The sequence below is a fragment of the Borostomias antarcticus genome (assembly GCF_949987555.1).
Source record: "Borostomias antarcticus genome assembly, chromosome: 28".
In the NCBI taxonomy this organism is placed as follows: domain Eukaryota; kingdom Metazoa; phylum Chordata; class Actinopteri; order Stomiiformes; family Stomiidae; genus Borostomias; species Borostomias antarcticus.
The window spans coordinates 4,570,357-4,592,374 of NC_140261.1; the positions used below are offsets into that span (position 1 = coordinate 4,570,357).

At 45.4% G+C, this 22,018-nt stretch overlaps 1 protein-coding gene across 1 annotated transcript in view; it reads right to left on the reverse strand.

Moving 5' to 3' along the window:
* Nucleotides 1–19,251, reverse strand: part of pcdh19 (protocadherin 19) — a gene marked incomplete at both ends in the record, with an annotated part of 60,478 nt that extends 41,227 nt beyond the window's left edge. The window contains 2 exons of the mRNA XM_084459451.1: nucleotides 13,847–14,174; nucleotides 17,120–19,251. Of these exons, the coding sequence (XP_084315577.1) occupies nucleotides 13,847–14,174; nucleotides 17,120–19,251 (2,460 nt within the window). The remainder of the gene's footprint in view (nucleotides 1–13,846; nucleotides 14,175–17,119) is intronic.
* Between the last annotated feature and the right edge of the window lie 2,767 nt (nucleotides 19,252–22,018).

The following is a 22,018-nucleotide window of genomic DNA, read 5'->3' on the forward strand; positions in this document are numbered from 1 at the left end:
GCTCCTCAACCCTCACCTCACAGGACTCCCATGATGCCTCACCTCTCCCACCAGGGAACCCTGCTACTCCCTCTCCACCCCCAGATGAGACACTAAGCAGCTTCACACTCCCATATAGCATCTCAAACAACAGGTCCAGCTAGCCTAGATTGGTGCCTATTCCCACTCTGACAAGTCATTCAGCCCTCCGAAAGAACACTTGATTAGCACTGGAGAGACAAACAGGTTTAAATTAGAGCGAGTCTCTCCTAGTCTCTCCTGGCTCTCTCCTAGCTCCTAGCTCTCCTGTCCTCGAAAAAATAATGAGTCCTTTGTTGGGAGATGTCACCACAGATTTGTGTTAAAGCTATCTCACAGCAATGTAGTTCAATGTTCTACTGTACTTATTACTCGGGTAAATAAAACTTCACTGTTGACAGTGGTTATTTAAAATGGAAGAAACTTTTAAAGCTAATCCTCAAGGCTCTTACTCGGACACAAAAAAGTAAGAATGATTTATGTTTTTTATATCAATTTCCTGAACGGAAAGAAAGTTGTTTACACTGTGGTATTTTTGTGGAGGCTGGACATTTAGAAATAATTAGATAAGCTTGAGAAAAATATGCTAATTTCAGACTTTGGCTTTGATCCTCCTGCCTCTGACATTGAAGTGCTTATGCATTCCCATTTGGGTTTAAATCCACATATTCTTTTAATAAATGCAAGGGCCAATGGCGTCAAATGGAGTTACATGGTGCATACACGTAGGTGATTATGAAGACTTAAACATTCATCTTATAAAGAAGGGCTGGCCGTCTCATTCTTTTGCTCCACAAAGTATTGTTTTGGGTACGGTCTACAGGGTGGACATACCAGTATGCTAAAATCCTTACGCTTTTATAACTTCAGAGGTTTAAAAAACAGCTCCGTTTGATTATCACTGATCTCACTTGTCGGTTGTGTAATCCCAGTGGGAGGGACACAAGCAGGCGTCCTCTCTGGGTGACTGGGAGCCTTCATCCCACATATTCAGAGTTGCTAAGCAGTGTTGAGGGAAGCACCGATAAGTGGCCCCTTATCCTTTTAAAGACTCTCCCGTAATCCGACAGGGTGGGGGGGGGGGCGGGGGGCTGCAGCTTTAAGAGAATTTGTCTGGAGTCCAAATTCAACCAAAAAGCCAGCAGTTGCTCATGCAAGCTGGCGCTGGTCAGTAGCTTTGGCGCGGCCCGCCAAAACAGGCCAGTCTGAAGGGGTCCTCAGAAGAAGAGTCTCGCTCCGGCGCCAACCCAAAACACTCAGGTACGACACCAGCCTGGCCTGGTCCAAACTCACCCCCCCCCCTCCCATTCCCCTGCTCTCTCTGTCCCCCTCTCCCAGCTGTCCTCCTGTGAGCGCCCACCCTTTGTCTTCCATTCTCTGCACCCAGCATCTGAGCTCAGCTCATGACAAGCCTCAGAGACAGGGCGTGGCCGCTCTGTCCCCCGATGATGCTGCTACTCCCCACGGTAAAACAAGGCCAAATCTGGTGTTAACCTGCTAAAACAGTCATTAACACGGGGTAAACAAATGAACACTCACAAGCACTACTCTTCGTTTCTAGAACCCTATAGAAGCATTTTGTCAAGGTTTCCTCAGCTAGCCTTTGAAAAACAGAGGGAGAGATCACACAAAAACACCTTGTTGAGGGAAATGTTTTGGAGTGCTACTGTAGACCAGGGTCTCTATAACTAGTCTGAGTGTTTCTCCCAATATGATTGTGTTTTTGTATTTATTTTTTTTACAGGAAATGGCCAACCGAATGAAATAGTGTTTCTTTATCGACCTGGGTGTGTAAAATGAAAATGGCAAAAAGCTGTGAGTTGTTACCTATCCTTCACAGCACAGTTCGGGACATAAAAACAATCAGGGTAGAGTTGCACAATGTCATTGCACATTACTCATGCAACTTGGAGCAATTGTAAAACCCTATAGAACATAGTGTGTGTCTTCGTGGCATGGCAAACCTACTGTGTATCACAATTACAATCAGAAAGATAGTGACACAGTTTGGATTAAGATGACTGTGCTTGTGCGGCACACTAAGATATGTACGCATTTCTACCTGCCGTATTTGTATATGTCTGTCTGTATGTGTCTGTGCGTGTGCTTGTGTGTGTGCGTGCGTATGTGTGCATGGGTGTGTCTATGCGTGTGTGCGTCTGTGAGCGTGCGTGCGTGTGTGCATATGTGTGTGTTGCGTATGTGTGTGAGTGTGTGTTGTGTGTGCGTGCGTGCCTGTGCGTGGGTGTGTCTATGCGTGCGTATGTGTGTGCGTGTGTGATTGTGTGCGTGTGTGTGTGTGCGTGCGTGTGTGTGTGTGCTATTAACAGCCCTGTCTGCCCACTTTAGTCTAATGATCCCTCAACACTTGGGTATTATGATCAGAGCGAGCGAGCAACAACCCCATGGTGACCCTGCTGCCATGTTCCCCAGGGCACATTCAACCCCCCATCATTACGGCACAGCAACAAGCTGTAGTATCGCCTGCCACCACCGGGGGCGCACTCACTCCACCCCACCCCCACCCTCCCTCCCTCTCCCCCTAAGGCTGGTCTGAGAACAGCTGGTGAGGCGGAGGGGAGCGAGGGAGGCTGAGAGCCCACTGCGCCCAGAACAGCCGAGTGCGTCAGAGCCCGAGCGTTTCCACTCACTAGCCCGGTCACTTGTGCGGCGGGACGTAAAAACGGCAGACGTGAGAGGAAAGTCAACGAGCACCGTGGCGCCCTGCTGCACACACACACGGGCTGGACGCACGCTGGACGCTAGGGCTGGGTTTAAAAAATTGATTAATCGATTCTGAATCGATTCTGAATCAAATGATTCAGAATCGATTCATGAATCCCAAAATCGATCTTTTATTTAATGAATGAATGAATAAATGAAGATATGAATAGTTCATTAATTCATTCAATGATTCATTCATTCATTCATTTTTGGAAATCAGTATCGATACCCAGCCCTAGTATTGATGTGTTGCATAACTTGGCAGTCATGTAATTAAGGTTACAGCTAAAAACAACAGGTTTTACTAACACTAACTGAATCGATATTGAATCGAATCGAATCGTGATAATCGTTTCTGAACCTTGTGAATCGGAATCGAATCGATTCTTGAAATTCGACTCGATACCCAGCCCTACTGGACGCTGCCCTCTAATGATATGAGAGAGCGGGGATACGGGCGGTGGAGTCACGAATTCCAGAGCTCGACGATAATATCTATTATTGTCATTACAACTCTCAGCCTTCCTCAATCAATCAATCAAAGCTTTATTTGTATAACGCATTTCATACACAGAGGCAACACAATGCGCTTTACAGAGAACAAGGGAGGTGGGCATAGGTCCCACCCCTACATATTCCAGAGGGAAGCAAAAAAAAACAGTATCACCCAGGGGCCAGAAAGGTGAGCTGTAAAAATCCTTCCCTGACCCCTCTCAACGAGATGATCAAGCTTCCTGCTCAACTCTATTCAGAGGCAGATATTCTTGTCTTTCTAACTTGAGTTGATATCACTCAGACAGAGGAATGCCCCCCCCCCCCCTACCTTTCTCCCAGGGGACACGATATGGGCCTACATAAATGTTGTGTCCCGGGACCTCTCTCCAAAGCCCTAATCCAAGGAATGCAATTCTGAGAGAATCGGGGGCCCACCCCACCTGAATTGCCACAAACTAGATAATCAAAATGCAAAATAGTCTCAGATAAAATGTATTCATGAGTTCTGAAAAAAACAAAAAACAAATCCCCAAGCATCCCCAAGCCAAGCCCTAACATCAGCGTTTATCCTCAGAAACTTTATTTGTCGTTGCTGTGTTTGGCTTGCTAATGTAGTAGTAGCCTATCACACCATCTTGCAGACTCAACTGGCTTTTCCAGGCATCGTGAATAGAAAAAGAGCTGCACATTGTGACACATTGAGCTCCCAGCATCTCCGTAGACAGAGAGACAAAGGAAAGGGGTGTTGTGGGAGAGAGAGAAAAGAGAAGGAGAGAGAGAGAGAGAGGGAGACAGACAGAGAGAGAGAGAGAGAGAGAGAGAGAGAGGGAGAGAGAGAGAGGGAGACAGACAGAGAGAGAGAGAGAGAGAGGGAGACAGACAGAGAGAGAGAGAGAGAGAGAGAGAGACAGAGAGAGAGACAGAGAGAGAGAGAGAGAGATAGAGAGAGAGAGAGAGAGAGAGAGAGAGAGAGAGAATACCAGAGGTGGCGGCATGAGGGCGTCTCTGGGGAGGGAGAAAAGTAAAATGAGAGAGAGAGATGAAGCCTGAGACGGTGGTCTCTATCGATGACGCAGGAGGGAGGGAGGGGGGCGGAGAGATGGCGGGAGGCGCAGGGACCCTCTGGAGAGACCTACGGCTGGTCACAGACCATTAGGCCGGGCAGGGAGAGAGCGCTACAGCTCATTACATGCTCTGCCTCTGTTCTGTGGATGAACAATGCACAATTATGCTAGCCTGAGGTTTCTCCAGCCTGACCACTGCATACCCCTGAGTCTGCTGCTGTGTCGTGGCTGACCGGTCAAGAAGCTCTGCAAACTATGCTTACGCTAAATAAGTTACAAACTGCATCTCTTCAAACAAGGGAGATAGGGAAGTCTGCTTTGCCATTACAGCAAATAAACCAAGGTTGATTTGATTTGATTTATTTTTAAGACAGAGACAAGGTACAGTAGACATTTACCCTATAGAATAGGGAGAGATGCACTGTAGAAGGTTATAGCTAAACAGCTACAGTAATTTCCAACCTCAGTCCCTGGGCAAATAGGTTCAGTCTGTGCTTTTTATGTTTGTTTCCAGTTTTTGGGTCAGCTACCTTGAAAACATGGATTGAGATTAATCTGCCGGTTATGAGGGGATTATTCTTTTATGAGCTAATTCAATGTAATGTAATGGCTATATTAAACACAGGTGATGTGCTGACATACACCGCCAAATATGATTGAATTCGGTGGCATTAATGCATGACCAAGACTGATTAAAAGTGCACAACTGTAATGACATATTCCCTCTGCGCTGCAGTGGCGCAGTGGCAAAAAAGACAGTTATATTTCCACAGTAAATTGGTACAACTCCAGTCTTTCTCTGCGGTTCTATGCACCTATAATACATGCAGGAGCTGACATTTTATCTGATGGGAGAAATGCTAACTACCTTCCTTCTACTTCCTCTCTGTTTTCGGGGGGGGGGGGGGGGGGGGGGGAGCAGCAGCCGGACACTTGGAAAGGTCACTCTTCCCCTGTTTCGGAGTTGCCTGGAAAAATAGTATTTTATGTCTGCTTCTCACAATGAGTATTGTTACATTCCAGAGCATCTCTCCTTCCCCCCATCTCTCAATCACTCTAACAACCCAGTATCACCTCACTGGCTGCTTCTGAGGTCTCCACAATCCCCCTGTCAGAGTAGCAGGAAGTCAGGCATAACTAGCAATCCAACAAAGAGCTGGGGAAAGGAAATAAGAGCTCTTTCCTTATCCGCAAATAAATAATACTTTTCCAGTCTTCGCATTTGGACTAGTTGTGTGTGTGTGCAGTTGATAATGACTGTCATGATATAAAGTCATAAGTACTTGGGTAACACTTACATTAATGAGCATTAGTTAATGTATTATTAAGCATGAAGTAACAGTTAACTAATGTCTCTATTAACCATTTACTAATGTTATTTATGTTAACTACGGTTAACTCACCTAACCCTAACCCTAACCTTAACTATGGTATTAATTAACATTAGTAACCTAACCTAACCCTAAATAAGCATTAGTTAATAGTTAACTAATGTTTTTTGTGACCCTTATTGTAAAATGTGACCAGTCTTGTATTTTTCTTCCCGCCTTTTCTCACGCCAGGAAAACCATATGGTTTGGTTGTTCCTTACACATTGGATAGAAAAGAACTACACTAATTTCCCAGAAGAGGACTACAAGTCCCTCGTGAGCCTTATCAGTGGAGCGGGAAGGGCATGTTGGAGGGGTGTCTACTATGGTTAATCCAACGATAATACAATTTAAAACACTGAACAATCCCCTAAGCCAATACAAAGGTGCAAGCATATTGAAACCATATTGGTAAGCTTTTTTGTACATAAAGAACATATTACATACTGTAACTCGGTTGGGACTATATTCTGTATACTATATTCTGCAACAGTGCGTGTATAAAGTAACCTTTCTTCTCACTGCATAACAAGTGGTGTTTCTCATGTTTAAGAATGTAGGCCGACCTCTCGTCTCCTATTAATCTCACTGTGGGCATTTTTAAACGCTGGCAGCCAAATCTGTGTTAATGAGAGATGAGGTTAGGAGAGACAAAAATCATTTAATGGGAGTTATTTTTTCTCTCTCTCCTGTAGCCTGCTTTTCCACGTGAGCCTCCCTGAGACCTGCTCACTTTGATCAAGGTCTGGGTTCGCCGCCGCCACCCTAGTCCCTCCCCCAACCGCCACTAGAGAAATCTCACACATGAATTCTGTATGGAGATAACGTGTGAAATGTTTCATGCAGCACTCGATCCTTTCCCCAAAGCTTATTTTAAAGGAGAAGGGATTGAAAAGTAAGCCGGCGCAGTGGATTCCCATCACAGCAAGGAACAAACAGATGAGGGAGATTCTTAGCAGAATATACTGCACTTAACATCTTACCAGAGATAAATATGTGATTAAGATACGGTCATGCTCATCATAGGGATAAACATGTCTACAGTCTAAAGTATTTCGACCGATTTTATTTATTTATTTTTTACATCCATGCCAAAACCATGTGTAGATACTGTAAGTCACTAAGTCTAATATATCTGATAGCTCACTGTTCCAGTCTCTATATGGTCACCTTTAGTATGCTAACATTACTAATAGTGGTTGCAGTACATACATAAAAAGAATAACTGATACTGTAGGTTAAAGGAGCATTTCCATGCAGCACGGGTCAGTGACCTGCTGGTGGGGTCGTCAGCAGAGTCCAGCAATGGCAGCGAAAGCAAAACAGAATGTCATATTTGTGCCACAGGATTTAATTTGAGAAGTAGAAACACTGCTGCAGGAAACTAATTTAAATGGGTAATTACGTCTGAGGCAGCGCTGCTGGCGGAGCTTAACAAGGTGCATAATGATGTCCTCCTTTCCTGGTGATAAACATCATCACTACATCCGTTTCCTTAACTCCATTTATTCTCACCAAGAGCACCGTCATCACGGTCTTATCGTCTCTACATGTCCAAGGCAGACGTTTAGTGGGCTGAGGGAGATTTGTTGACACGATAATGTCAAAATGACAAAAATAATAATCAAATCTGCTTTTGGGATACAGTACATCTGACATGCTGTGGACTTATACCTTGTTATATTTTGTTCTCCGCTACTAATGAGACTCTCTTGCAGCGGAGAGGTGGATGACAGCTAAGTATGGGCAATAAAAATAGATTAGTATCATCATCAGATTTCTATATGGGTGGTTTCAGCACAGCGACATTTGAGATCGTACTACTTAAGATCACGTGACGAGGAGACTGTAGGAAAGTAATTATAGCACAGTCTATTGTACTATTCGTAAGAAGGTAAAACCACTTTAAATGCACTAAAGCACTTCATTTTGCTTCCTTCTAAAAATCTTGACCCTTGCAATTCAATCAGTTCAGAGCAAAGCAGTGCTGACATTCTCCGTTCCGCGACCATCTGATGCTTTCCATTTGGACCGCCATTGCTTCAGGGCATGAATGCGCATGCAAAAAAAAACGGAAAAAATTGAAGCGTTTTGGTGAATTACTATTTCCACATCGTCAGATGCAATGTGCAGTTTTGTGGAGAGACAACGAGAAGGAGAATGCAGAATTGCCACTGAGGGACCTGAACCACCTCCTGTCTTCCCAGCTCTATCGCCTTATGTGTGTGTGTTTCAATCAAATGATATGCTTTCAGTGTAATAGCTGCGCCTGTGTTTTACAATGGAGGTACTGTATATTTTTGAGATGGAGAGTATCCTTCTCTCACCCCCGCCGACACCTCCCTCCCTCCCTCGCCTTATTCTCTCCCCCATCTCTACTCCAGGCCCTGCTCTCTCCAGCCACAGCATCCTTGGCCCCGACGTGCGTTCTGGTCAGCTGTCAGGTGCGGTTAGGCCTGGACTACAGCGACGCGCGTGCATGCGTACGTCAGCTCTCGTCACCCATGTCTGCTCTGACACCTCAGCGGTCGCCTGCGCACGCCGCTCTCGACAAGACGGCAGCAGCCAGAGGTTTGACGGAGCCTGATTGGCTGCCTTGGGCTGTTATGACATGTTTACTGTCCCTCCCCCACATAGGAAAGCACGCCCAGCGATGGCGGGTCAAGGCTATATAAACCCAACCAAGGGTAGGGCTGTCATTGGCTGTCCATCCTGACCAGGCACCTCTGATAGGACAATGTCACTAAATCACAATGTGGCCCCACCTAAACAGTGGCTCATCATGAGAGCAACTGTAAACGACATTCTCTAACAGAAACTGTGTTCTCTGTCTCACACTCCGTTTGTCTCAACAAGAACGGACACTTGAAGCGCCTGAGCGCCGTGAAATCTCTGGTTCCCCAGTAGAACCTTCCTAGATAATTCCCAGGCTAATCTGCCGACGCTCAATCGGCGAGCATCTGAAGGGGTCGGAGATAAGACGCCGCTCCCTCACTTCCCTTTAGGGGAGGAGGCATCCAAGCCCGTAAAGTACACTCCGCAACTCCTTCAACAGATAAAACACACATGCGCGCACGCCGCATCTCAAGTTCAAGCGTCCACGGATCAGTAGCCTCCGTGTAAAATCTGTGCCCTGTGTCGATTTAAGTAAAGTCTCTCTCCTCTTCCCTGTCGCAACAGGAGATACCTCTTTTTGATGGTGTAAATGGTGGTCTCTTATCAGAGCTTCGATGCTCGTCTGCGTCTTTGCACAAAGCCTGGCGTCCCAGGCGGGATACAGTGCACCTTTATTTGATTGCTTATTGGATTTAGGATCATTAATTGCGTTAGTCTGATGGAATTTAGAGAAATACAAAAGAATGCTTGTTTGAAATGGGAGTCGTAAATCGATCCCACTCATGTCTCATAAAATGTCACAGGTCTGAGTGGCATAAAAGGGAAGGGCCAGTTTAGTGACGGTAGACGCCTTCCTCTGAAAAAGTGTGATGGGGAGATGAGAGACTTGGCTTGTTTAGCAGAAACATCAACATCTCAGACTGACTAGCAGATGTTTGAGTTTCCATTACACTACTCCAACCAGATTTTTATATTTTTTATATTTACTTTACATTGCATTATCTTCAGAAATGATTATCTGAATGCTAATGTCACAGTCCATGTTTCAGATGGGGTGTGTGTGGGGGGGGGGGGGATTGGCAGCCCAAGCAGATGTGTAGCATGTGGTGACAGCATGACATCTACTTTGCATGCTCAATATGACAAGTTTGAACGCGGCCGCTGCATATTGTCCTGATGGGAAGCGATTGCGGGGGCGTGCAGGCAAGCTGGGACCATTCCCTGTTGGCTCTCTTGTAGGAATATTATCCCCGCTAACTTGGAAGTACGATTAGCATATTGCTGTGGCTAGCTACCTTCTTTGTTTTTGTTTATGGAGTTCCTTGACGGACTGCGATGGTGGAAATTCAGGCACACAAACACTGCGGATCATTTATAAAGCTAACGCTCTAACTACCTTCTCTCTCCCTCCTGCAAAATGTGCAAAATGTAGGAATTGAACTGCCTGGCATGCACCATATGCTTATAATCATTCCTGTAGCCATCTTTCAGGTGGAAGAATGGAAGCATCTGGAGTATGAGTATGTCAATTAGCACTCAATTAAACTTGGCAAAATCACAGGACTGAAGAATAAGAGGTTTTTCACCCTGAAAAATAAAGTAAGACTAAAGCCTAATTGATGCTTCTTGAAAAGTGTCGCTCGACAAAAAAAAAGTGTCGCTCGACATCACACTTCGTGTCATCTCTATGGCAACAATCAGCCGTGTGCTTTTCATTTTGTTGCGCGTTTGTTGTCATTCTGAGAGAAGCGGCTTTCTGAGGGAAAGAGTTTAATCTGAGGTAAAGAGGTTATTCAGAGGGCGGTTTTCATTCTGGTTTGTTTTCATTCTTTTCTGCAGTACTTGGGCATCTCTGAAGAGGCAGGGATGAATTGTATAGATGGGATATCTCCTCACAAGCTGGGAGAGACGTTCCTCTACTCCTTCCATGACAGCCAAACGTCAAATGACAGACAAAACTAAAACAAGGCTGCGGAACAAGCATATCCATGGCAACACACAAGCCTTCTCTCTATCTATCCAATCACACTTGAGCGACAATTTGTGACGGAGTCAGCGACATTAGAAAAAAACGTTGGTGCGCGACAGCCCTCGGCGACACTTTCTTTCCACAAAAAGTGGAATATTTCCATGACGTCAAAAGTGTCGAGCGACGAAGCATAAATTGGACTGCCTTCCCTTTTTCCCTTTTCACTTAGCACCGTAATGAACCTCAGTGGAATAAAGCTCTTTTGAAATCTCTTTTTCTGTATAAGATAAATGTTATCACTATCCAATAAAAGGTATGCGTATTCTCCTGCTATTCATTATCTGAAATCACATGCGCAGAGAAACAGCCGGCCTTGACATTACCAATTCAAAAACACGTTCTAGCCAAAGGCCATTCCTCTGCTGTATAATTGTCTTCCCCTACCAACTTACCCGCCATAATTAAGCCATGTAAGTCCGCTCTATTCTCCAGCGAGACATTTTCTGCTGAAAACACAAGCAGGTCAACCAAACATCTCTAGCTTGAAGCTTCTTAAAAACGACGGACGGGGTTCTTCAGGGAGTAACCTGTGAGTGGAGTCCTCTCAGGAGGGCGAATCCTGAACACACAACGCAACTGCAGCCTTTGGGACGCTTGTCACTGTTATCTCGGCCGACTCCGGATCCACTCGGTTGTTTGTCTTACGTGTGTCCCCATCCACAGTGGGGCTCCGGCTCCCTACGAAGCTGGACAAGGAACGACAACAGTTCTAGCGCACACGATCTACAAACTGTCCTGCAGACTAGAACAACCACTAGAATCTGGAATGAAGGAATAAAGAGTTAATTTGTTTTCTTCCTCTCTCCACCTTTCCTCCACGGTAGATTATTACAGTAGCTACCCTCTTAATTCACAGTCCAATTTTCTCCATCAGACCGAGTCTGCCTATTATGGCTTGTATACTGCATAAACAATCGCCCATTCTGAGAGGAGGAGGGCTGCATCGCGGTTGATTATGAGGTGGCTCTGAGGGTGACAACAAGTATTTTGGGGGGGGACAAAGCAGTCTTGCTAATCACGGCAGTGCAGCAGTGTGTGTCCTAACCAGACCTACTGGGACATGCGTGGACCTGTGGAGTCAAGTGGTTTTCAAGCCCCAGCCCGCTCACCGTGACAGAGCTATTATCGATCATTTCACACAAGCGTTGTTTGTTTGTGCCTCACATAAATGGCTGAGTAATTATACTGACAACATTTCATTCGGCGGCAGTGGCGTTACGACTGTATACATATACAGCCACTATCTTTTTTTTGTTAAATTTCAGTGACAAAGAACATGAGACTATCTCGAGCTTGCCTTCTGTAGGTTGAGGGGAACGCACGCACACCGACCCTCTCTGAATCTCTCTCCATTTCACCCTCCTTTACGTTCTCTCTCACTTACTCTCTTTCCCTCTCTCCACTAGACTAGCCTTCAGCCCTCTCTCTCTCTCTCCATCCCCCCCTCAAAAATATGCGCGGCCCGTGGTCAAAGAGATGTTTGTCAACGTCATGTGGACCGCAGAGCGCGATGGAGCTTGCATGTTAAGTGGCCGCTGCCTTTATCAAGCCAATCAACTGGCTCTGAGAAAATGAGAAAGTACGGTGGGGCCCAGACACCTGGCATTAAGACACTCTCCCTCCCTCCCTCCCCCTTCTCTCTCTCTCTCTCTCCCCCCCCCCCCCCCCTTCTCTCTCCCTCCCTCCCTCCCTCCCTCCCTCTCTCTTTATCTCTATCTCTCACACTGCTCCAACGCAGCCCTGTCAGACTCCTCCAAGCTTTGCATATGAGATCATCAAAATCAGTCTGCAGGCCTGCGTCTCCCCCTCTTATTTTCATTAACCGAAACAAATAAAGGCTCTCTAATCCTGAGGCCAAGGTGCTTTTATTGGGCACTTAAGCTGCAGAGACAGGCCGGTACAACAGCCCTTTTACAGCGCTGTGTAGTTCCTTTGTTCAGACGGACTCTTGACTTTACCCCTGTTTTCCTCATAGGGAGGGTCGTGACCTGAAAGCTTACCTGTGGGTGAATAAAAAGATGGTCAGTGCGCGTACTCAATGTACACACACACACACACACATATACACACACACACACACAGATCTCTCTGTCTCTCCTCCCTCGATCTAATCCAGGTAGTCTGTGTAAATCAGCATGACTGTAAGTGGGTCTTATCGAGCCCTCGGGATGCATACTGTAGGTGCCTGGATCTCTCTGGATCAGCCAATCAATGGATCGATACCATTCTGCTGTTTTTTGGTTGGTTTTAACGGATTTTATTTCTTTTACTTCTCTCAGTGGCTGCCAACTGGAGATTGGGGTCATCAATTATGTCTGTTTGTTTGTGTGTGTGTGGGTTGTGTGTGTGTGTGCGCGCAAGTGTGTGTGTGTGTGTGTGTGTGTGTGTGTGTCTGTGTGTTTGTGTGTGTGTGGTTTGTGTGTGTGTGCGCGCGCCTGTGTGTGTGTGTGTGTGTGTCTGTGTGTGGGTGTGTGTTGTTGTTTCTTTGCTGTTGTCTTCTGTGAGAACCCCTCCTTATGGATCTGTGCACTGGAAGTGGATCGGAGAGAGAGAGGTTGTCCAAGGAATCCAATAGACCAGTTCATAGAGCTGAAAATCTATAACCTAAAGATCAGCTGGTTGGTCTACACCCTGTCAGCTTGAATGGCTTTTCAAGTGAGACCTTTGCTGTCTCCAGCCAGCCATGCAATGCATGTCAATACAATAAACTGTATGCACGGTGGTTCACTATGCTGTCCTGTACATAGCCATACAGAGCTGCCTTTGCTGTGCTCACACACGCTGCATTTAAGCAATGATTATTCTTCCTGCTAGCACCTGAAATGACATGTGGTAGAGCTGATTAGCTGGGTCAATGCACCTGGCAGGTGTTCAAACTCCTGTTCTTTTCGCAATAGCTCAGCACACACCGCACACTCACACACACACACCGCACACTCACACACGCACACCACACTCACACACGCAAACACAAAGAAGAGATGTAGGGAAAGCCAAATAATCCATTTTGTCAGGTCTCCAAATTCGGTTTGGCACAGTTTGCTCAGCCACAGGTCAGTCCCTGTGTGCCCTGTCCTCCTGAAATGGCTGCAGAAAGACAGATTCTGTCTCTCAGGGCCTGATGCCTGGCCTCAAATTAATAGTAGTTGAACCATTACCCTGACAATATCCACCCTCCTATCCTCTGACACACTTCGTAGCGTTTGACTTTGTAACTGGGATCGGGGCAAACCTTGTGATCTAACCGGTCCGTGGGAACAACATTTCTCTCATCGACATAAATTCTCCGATAAACATCGCTGTGGCAAAGTACACACACCCAAGTACAGAAAGAGAGGGAATACCCACACTGGGTTGGCTATCGAGACTCAACAACCAATCATGAAACTTGTGAAAGTCAACCAGGGCCCTTCCTTACTCTCCCCCCAACCCCATCACCCCTACTTCCCTCCTTTGCCCCCCCCCCCCCGTCCTACCCCACCCCCCCAGGCCCTGGAAGCTGTAGAAGGACGGAGTGGAGCGGGTCTCACCTCTGGCAGTGGCATGCCGTTGATGATGAGGTCGGGCTGCTGAGGGCCCTGGCCGGTGAAGGGGTGCTGATAGCCGTGGTTGGGGGCGGCATTGCGCGAGTTCTGGTTCTCCACGTTGAGGAAGGTGCTCTCGGAGCGCCTGCAGCCCAGCGGCAGGCTCTGCTGGTGGTAGTCGAAGTAGTTGAGCGAGGACGTGAGAGACGAGCAACTCACCACGTTCATCTTGTCCGTCTCCTCCACGTCGCGCGGCACCAGGCGGATGTCGTTCTTGCTCAGCTTCTTCTTCTTGCTCGACTTCTTCTGGCTGCCGTACGAGTACTCCGCCACCCTGCGCAGGTAGAAGAAACTGAACAGACTCAATAAAGCAGTGTTCTGCTCTCCCCTCCCGCCCGCCACGCCCGGCCAGGGTCCGCCATGCCCGCCATGCCAGGGCACTGACCGCCGGGGGGTCAGACGAAGGCGTCATTGGCACGCGCCCGGCAGAGGAAGCTCGTCGGTCCGCTGGGACTTCCTCTCCCGGGCCACCAACGGATCCGGCGGCGTCTCTTATTTGTTTTGCATTTACATGCTCTGCAAGTCACCGTGTCACGAAACAAGCACACTCAATGCAAACATGCCAAAATCACGGAAGCGCACACACATGGGAAAACACACGATATCAAAGTGCAACACTGAATATGCAATCATATTCAAAGCTCAGCCCACACGAATTCCCTTTTTTCCATAACGAAGCCAAGCCCCACTGGCAATATGGAGTGCAGGAGAGCTGTAGATTCAAATTCATTTAGCAACTCTCTGGCTGGTACGAACGACTTTTTTGACTCTAATCAGTCCGAATGAGAAATACAGAGATTCTTCATCGAAAGATGCCTTAAATTTAGGATTATAAAATTGTCATTCTTCATTCAGGCTTGCTAATTTACAGTATAGGACAAGGCTGTGTATAAGCAGTGTGTGCTCCCAAGCCATGGATCCCATCTGACCCTGTTATAACAGGGTTTCTAACATGTTAGCGAACACATTTGCATGGCTCTCTGGAAAAGACTAAATATAGCCTGAGTTGGGAGATATTTCATAGACCTTCATATTTTAAGTGCATTAACAAACCCAATGCTGGTATGTGATGTTTAAGACATAGCATAGCATAGACTGGGTTTTTATTATTATTTCAATTCTGAAATGTCTGCTGTTCATTGCACACTGGCAAATACAATTTTAAAAAAATAAAAAATAAAATAATAATAATAATAATAAAATAATTAAAATGCATTTTAGAAAACACTGGACTTTTTATTTTATTTTCCAGGGCATCTGAAAACTGTTTTTCCCCCTAGATAGATTTGAAGGGGAGGAAAGGGGAGTTTGTGAGAGTAGAAAAAGAGACTGTCATTGTTCTCATCACTCTAGGCCCAAATCAAAACCCTGGCAGGATAATACCTCAGACTGGCAAACGACTGTCAACAAATGGCAGATAAGCACTGCTCAGATTTGGTAGCTACTCAGCACAGAACATCAATACTGGTTCCTGGAGCATGGAAGGTTATTCAGATGATATTAAGGGGAAGGGCATGTGGTGGTCTGAATATTTTTTGTTTGATTTTAATCATGTCACCAAACCCAAATCCCATGTAGAACTGATCTGCTCTTTGCATTATCAAGATGATGTCTCTTTGCTAAGACGATGTCTCTTTGCTAAGACGATGTCTCTTTGCTAAGATGATGTCTCTTAGACATGTCTCTTTGCTAAGACGATGTCTCTTTGCTTAGACATGTCTCTTTGCTAAGATGATGTCTCTTTGCTAAGACGATGTCTCTTTGCTTAGACATGTCTCTTTGCTAAGACGATGTCTCTTTGCTAAGACGATGTCTCTTTGCTAAGATGATGTCTCTTTGCTAAGACGATGTCTCTTTGCTAAGACGATGTCTCTTTGCTTAGACATGTCTCTTTGCTAAGACGATGTCTCTTTGCTATGAGGATAAAGACAAAGGGAGTGGTGCTCTCAAGGCTTCACTGCTGCACACACAACATGTAGCCTAATTCTTTCATCAGTTGAACCTACAGATGTGGTATTAATCTCACCATCCATCAATGTCCTTTTATGTTCCTTTTACTGAACCTATATAAAAAAAATATTTTATATCTGATGTAAATTTAATGGGCAATAATGTTCCCAGGGTCTGAAATGAATCTTGGAATTCTATGACTATATTTCCAAAGAATAGACCTAATTAGTATGCCTATAATTTCCAAGAGTAGCCTATAGTATTGACCATTTCCATGGTTTTGCAAACCTGGGGAGGTCCCACTCTTTGGACTGATGGCCTGATTTAACTTCACATCAACAAAATTATGTTCAGAGAAAAATATGATAATGGCTCCAGGTTAAATTCACAAACGCAATCTATATGTAAATTTTAAGTGGTAATGCTGAACAGGGAAATCAGAGTGGGAGCTGATGTTACAAACTGATGAAGAAAACTGCATTTTTGATGTGAAAGATCAATAAAATAATGTTCTTTCTCCCTCCAGGCTTGCAGTCAGTTCAAAGGTGCATGAATTAGAGGTCATATGCGGATCACTTTAAAATTGCATTATTGTAGGATAATACGATGTTTGTCATCATTACTGTCATCAATAAACTCATCTTATGAGACTAAACATGAGGTGAGTTCAGTGATTTAGGTACTGTTAAATCTCATGTTGATCTATTCTATATCAAATCACATCATTGCCAGTATTGTATAAAGGGACATCGGAGATGCTCATTGTGGGTGGCACCTCATTTGTTGGTAATGTTGATGATTAATAAAAACAAGTGGGGCACTAATTGGCCAGTGACACGCCCCCAAATTGAACCTGACAATTCCACACATATTTATGAGTCAATTGGTTACCACCGAAAATTAGCTGTATAAATCAATAAAGCAAGGCCTTGCGCTTTCAATTTCAATACGAATTGGAGGTCAGGTCACCAGTCACATTCATACCACAAAATCTTCTCCATCCGTCTTAGTCTTATTCTGAGCACCTGCAGTCCTTAGAGCCGATTGACTTGCGGGCCCCTATACATGCAGTAGGCCCCGTAACACCGTCTCACTACAGTCTCACTAATACCAGCCTGGGCATCACATTCGCACACGCACTCACACGGAAAATACATCACACACCATAACGTGAAATGACGTCTCAATGAATGGGAGGAGATTTAAAACATTGTCACGACTGATTCAAACACCTTAAAATAAAAAATACGCATGAGATGCTGTCAGTACCTGCAGTTGTAGGTTCGGATTTCCTTGTTATCCCTTTTGCACTTGACCGCAACAAAAATCATGGTGACAAACAGGATAGCAGCAATAGAACCCAAGGCAATGATGAAGATGAGTGACAGGTTTACGGGTCCAAGAGACTCCTGGGCGTTCAGGTCCGGTGAAAGGTAGACCACTATGTACGCCGAGGCGGATAACGACGGCTTCCCATGGTCCCGTGCCACCACGGTAATCTCGTAGGTTGATTTGGCGTTTTCCCCGAACATCCTCGTAGAGCGAACTTCGCCATTCACCTGGTCTATTTCAAAGAAAGCCCTGTCTCCTTCCGAGATGGTGTAAGTCAGCCTTCCATTCTCCCCTTCATCATAGTCATCGGCTTTGACTTGGGTCACCATGTAACCAACTCCAGCGTTCCTTGGAATGGACACTTCTGCTGTCCCATTTACCAAAGGTGGGGTTGTCATAACAGGTGTATTGTCATTGACATCCAGTACAACTATGCGCACCGTTGCGTTACTGGATAACGAGGGGTTCCCATTGTCTCTGGCCAAAACTTTGAAATCAAAAGTCCTTGTGTACTCATGGTCGAAAGATCTCATGGAATAAATTCGGCCTGAGGGATTAATGCTGACGTAGGTGTTCACATCCATGTGTTTTATCTCACTAGGAACGATTGTGTAGGAAACGGTGCCATTCATGCCTAAATCCGGGTCTACGGCTGACACTGCAAGCAAACAGGAACCGGGCAAGTTGTTCTCCAGGACCATTTCTTGGTAGTGGGGTTTAAGGAAGTGAGGGGGGTTGTCGTTTTCATCAGTTACTTTAACCACAAACGATTTAGTGGCGCGTAAAGGAGGGGTACCACTGTCCTCTGCTTGAATTGTGAGATTATACGTGTCCCTCTGCTCCCTGTCCAATCTGCCATCGACAAGTATGGTTGAGAAGCTCTCGTATTCCTGGAGCCTGAAAGGTACGTTGCCCTGAAGTCTACATTGCACTTTGCCGTTCGCACCCGAGTCCTTATCTGACACCCTCACCAACGCTATCACGTATCCACGAGGTGCGTTTTCACTGACCTCAACCATCTCAGTGTTCACCGACAATAAACTGATGACAGGTGGGTTGTCGTTAGTGTCCATGACGTTCACAGTAACTTTGCAATGGGCTGGGATAGAATTGGGACCTAAATCTTTGGCCTGGACGTCAATCTCATATATGTGCATGGTCTCATAATCCAGGATGCCGTTTACAGTGATGACACCGGATCTGGAATCGATTTTGAACGCATCTCTCGTTTTTTCGGTGACGTAGCTGTTAAACGAATATACCACTTCGCCATTGGTGCCCTCGTCAGGATCAGTTGCATTCAAGTCTATTACAAGTGTATTGATGGGAGAATTTTCCATCACATTAACAGTATACACAGACTCATCAAAAACGGGATTATTGTCATTCGAATCGATTACTCTGATGTTTAACTGAACTGCGCCAATTTTAGGAGGGTCCCCTCCGTCTTCTGCGCTGATTTCATATGAATAGTGGGACTGTATCTCCCTGTCTAACGATTTTTGCACCACAAGCTCGGCAATCTTGGATCCATCCCCTCTAGTCTTTATCTCCAACCCGAAAAGCTCATTTGGGGTGATGGAATACGATTGCACGCCGAACATCCCCGAGTCTGGATCGCTTGCCCCCTCTAGGGGAAACCTGGTACCAGGGGAGGCGTTCTCTGAGATCTCGATGTCAATGTGGTTTGTTGGAAATCGGGGCGCATTGTCGTTCAAATCCTTGATTTCAACTTTGATGACACAGATCTCCATAGAGTTTGACATCACTTCCAGAGAGATAATGCACTTGGGGTTCTGTCGGCAAACTATATCCCGGTCGATTTTTTGCTGGGTCGTAAGGATTCCAGCCGGACTGAGTTCCACCCATCGAGGTTCTGAATTGGAGATAACCCGCAAGTACGGAGGCTGTGGCGCAATCTGAAATCCTTGCAACTGGGCGTCCTTTGTCACGTTCCCGATGACTGACCCTGGCTTCTGCTCTTCGTTTACCCAGTATTTCAAATTGATAACAGCATCAGCGCCAGTCCAGCATAAAAGGACGACCGAAAGAAATTGTATCAAATCCATCACCTTGGTTTGCATTCTACCTGTTGATATCTCCTTTTCCCTAATTAGGACCTTGTATGATTACGCGCACACGTTCATGTCAGCGGTAAGGGGAAAAAGGTTCCAATTTGTTCATCTCAATCGAAAAGTTGTCCAGAGAATATGAATAGCTCGTATTTGATAGGCTATATGCTAGTCCTATATATATATATCAATATGTATCCTATACGTGTAAAGTAGTATTTTTACTTCATTACACTTGTCTCAGATACAGCGAATCCTCCAGGCTGCTGCAGAGATATTGAGGAGGACAGCAACGTGAAAACATACTGATGGTCTCAGACCACTGATGTACCCATGGAAATCTGCCCAGCTCATATAGCCTACACTGGGATGCAGGACTGATACGATAAACCGACCATTTCCAAGTGGTTTAACAATAGTCTTTGCTAATCATTTATTAATAATTTCAAAAAAGAGAAAAATTCCGACGAGCACGTAGATTAAATTAAGTAGGCTAGAAATGGAATCATGTGATTATAAATGTTCCAGTTGAATTATTCTCAGTAGCACGATTCACCTATGATAAGGCGTGTTTCATTGGGAGAAGTTGAAGCGAATTTTCCTCTTGAATGGGGGAATTAAATCAAACCACATATCCGACGAAAATTGAAAAAAAGAATCCGCATTGAGAAAATCCTTGAATAAGTCCATTTAGCCTGTCTCCTCCAGTAGAACCGCGCTGCTCTCGCAGGAGTGAGACCGGGAAGGTCTTACTGATGTCCAGTTACCTTCTTATTTCCAGGCGCCCAGAATTAGATTGCCCTGCCTCTCATAAGAAGCTTCCTATTGCTAATTAATTCCCTCAAATCTCACAGTTGGAAAAAAAGCCTGCTGAACACATCCCGGTGTAGTGTAGTCCATGTAAAATCCAGTGCATGTGCGATAGAGATACAAAAAAGATGAAATACCATCATAAGAAGATGCAGTTCATGTTACAATGCAGCAGAACTAAAATCGTTAGAATCTCCAGTCTGGATGATGAAAATCTCTCCTCCTTGTCAGTACGCTGTTAGTTGCGTCCAGTACGCGCTCCTCTCGCATCACTAGTGAAACACTGCCCAGCCGCCAGGCGCTCTGTCTCAGGACCCGCAATCCCCTCAACCAATCAGAGGTTACACGGGAGGGTTGGATTTGCTGGTGGGTGGGGCAAAGTACAGACATGAAACTCGGCCAACTACCTGTACTTTTGCTGCCTGGGAGAACCGAACGGGTTAAATGCGGATATTAATACATATTTCTCGATGTTAATAGGCATAACCGGAATAAGATAGGCGGCTAGACGGCTCACGGGTCTGTAGGCTGTTATCAAAGCGCCATACGATGACTGTACGTCGTGGTCAGTTCGCTACATGTATTCAGCCTTCAGTTGAATCAGTAGGCTACTCCGAATCAACTTCCCACCGTAAAAATATTAATTTCGTCTACCTGTATCTACATTTTCTTGCGATTTGATATAAGTGAAGGCATGGATGTGCTCCTCCAGAAACAGGTGCTTGGCTGCGTGCGTAAGAGGAGTCACACTTGACGCGGTGCTCTGCATGCCAGCGTGCGCGAATGCGTAAAACACCATATGGTTTGGAAAAATCGTTAGATTAGTTGATGGGCATATTACCAACACAGACACACATGTTTATATTATGGATACATGTTGAGCAGAGATCGACGGGACTTCTACACTGAACCAATGTTCAATATTCTCAACTGAGCGTCATTTCCTTAGGCTATAAAACGCCCTCCTGTCCTAAAATCATTCGTATGTTGTTTCAGGCTACAAGTGTCGTCGGTAGGGGACAACAGGATGAAATGAATGTGTCCGCGGTAGCCCGCCCTCCACCTCCCTCTCTTTCCTCTCTCTCTCTCTCTCTCTCTCTCTCTCTCTCTCTCTCTCTCTCTCTCTCTCTCTCTCTCTCTCTCCCTCCCTCCCTCCTATACGCGCCTATACCGTGACGCATTTAGGCTGTTGCAGCCTATAGCTAATTAGTCGGACGAATTTTCATGATTTCACACTTATTTGAATTCGTCATCTAACAATTAGGTGTTAATTAAACTACTTCACTCCTGTCCATTGCAGGCTTTTCTTTGGTCTACATGTCTTCCAAAATAGTTCTTCATTAACGTAGCTATATTTCAAACAGGGGCGCAGTAAGTCATTGTTTTAGATAGATAGCCTAGATAGAAACCTTTATTTAGACAAGGTAGTACATAGGCTACTGAGACTAGTCTATTTTACAGATGTGCCCTGCTTACAAACAACATCTGTAGTAATTCAGTGGCAGAGTACATAAAACTAGCCTACATAAAGACAAAAAATACCCAAAACAATGACAGCATGCCGACAACAATGACTATCAACTTGAAAACAACAATTACAGATTGTTTTACGTTTTTATAGTAGCGTATTTACACGCGTATCCATCTATCTCCTATCTGAGTAGCCCTTCTCATATCCCCCGCTCTCTGTCTTCTCTCTGGTGCACTTGGCTCAGATATCCAAGACCATATCGAGGGTAACCCGGTTTTAAAGTCACAAGGGTGACACCTAGCGTCCTTTTTCAGCTAGACTCGGGTACTCGACGTTCACTCAAGCGTTTTCATTTCATCATTATTAATCTAGTCTTCAACATGTTCAAGTGGCATGCTGTATTTCTCAGACACCCTGAATTGAAGTGATAAAGAACACAATTCCTACACACCAGTTTGTTGTTCATAATTTGCCTACATGTAC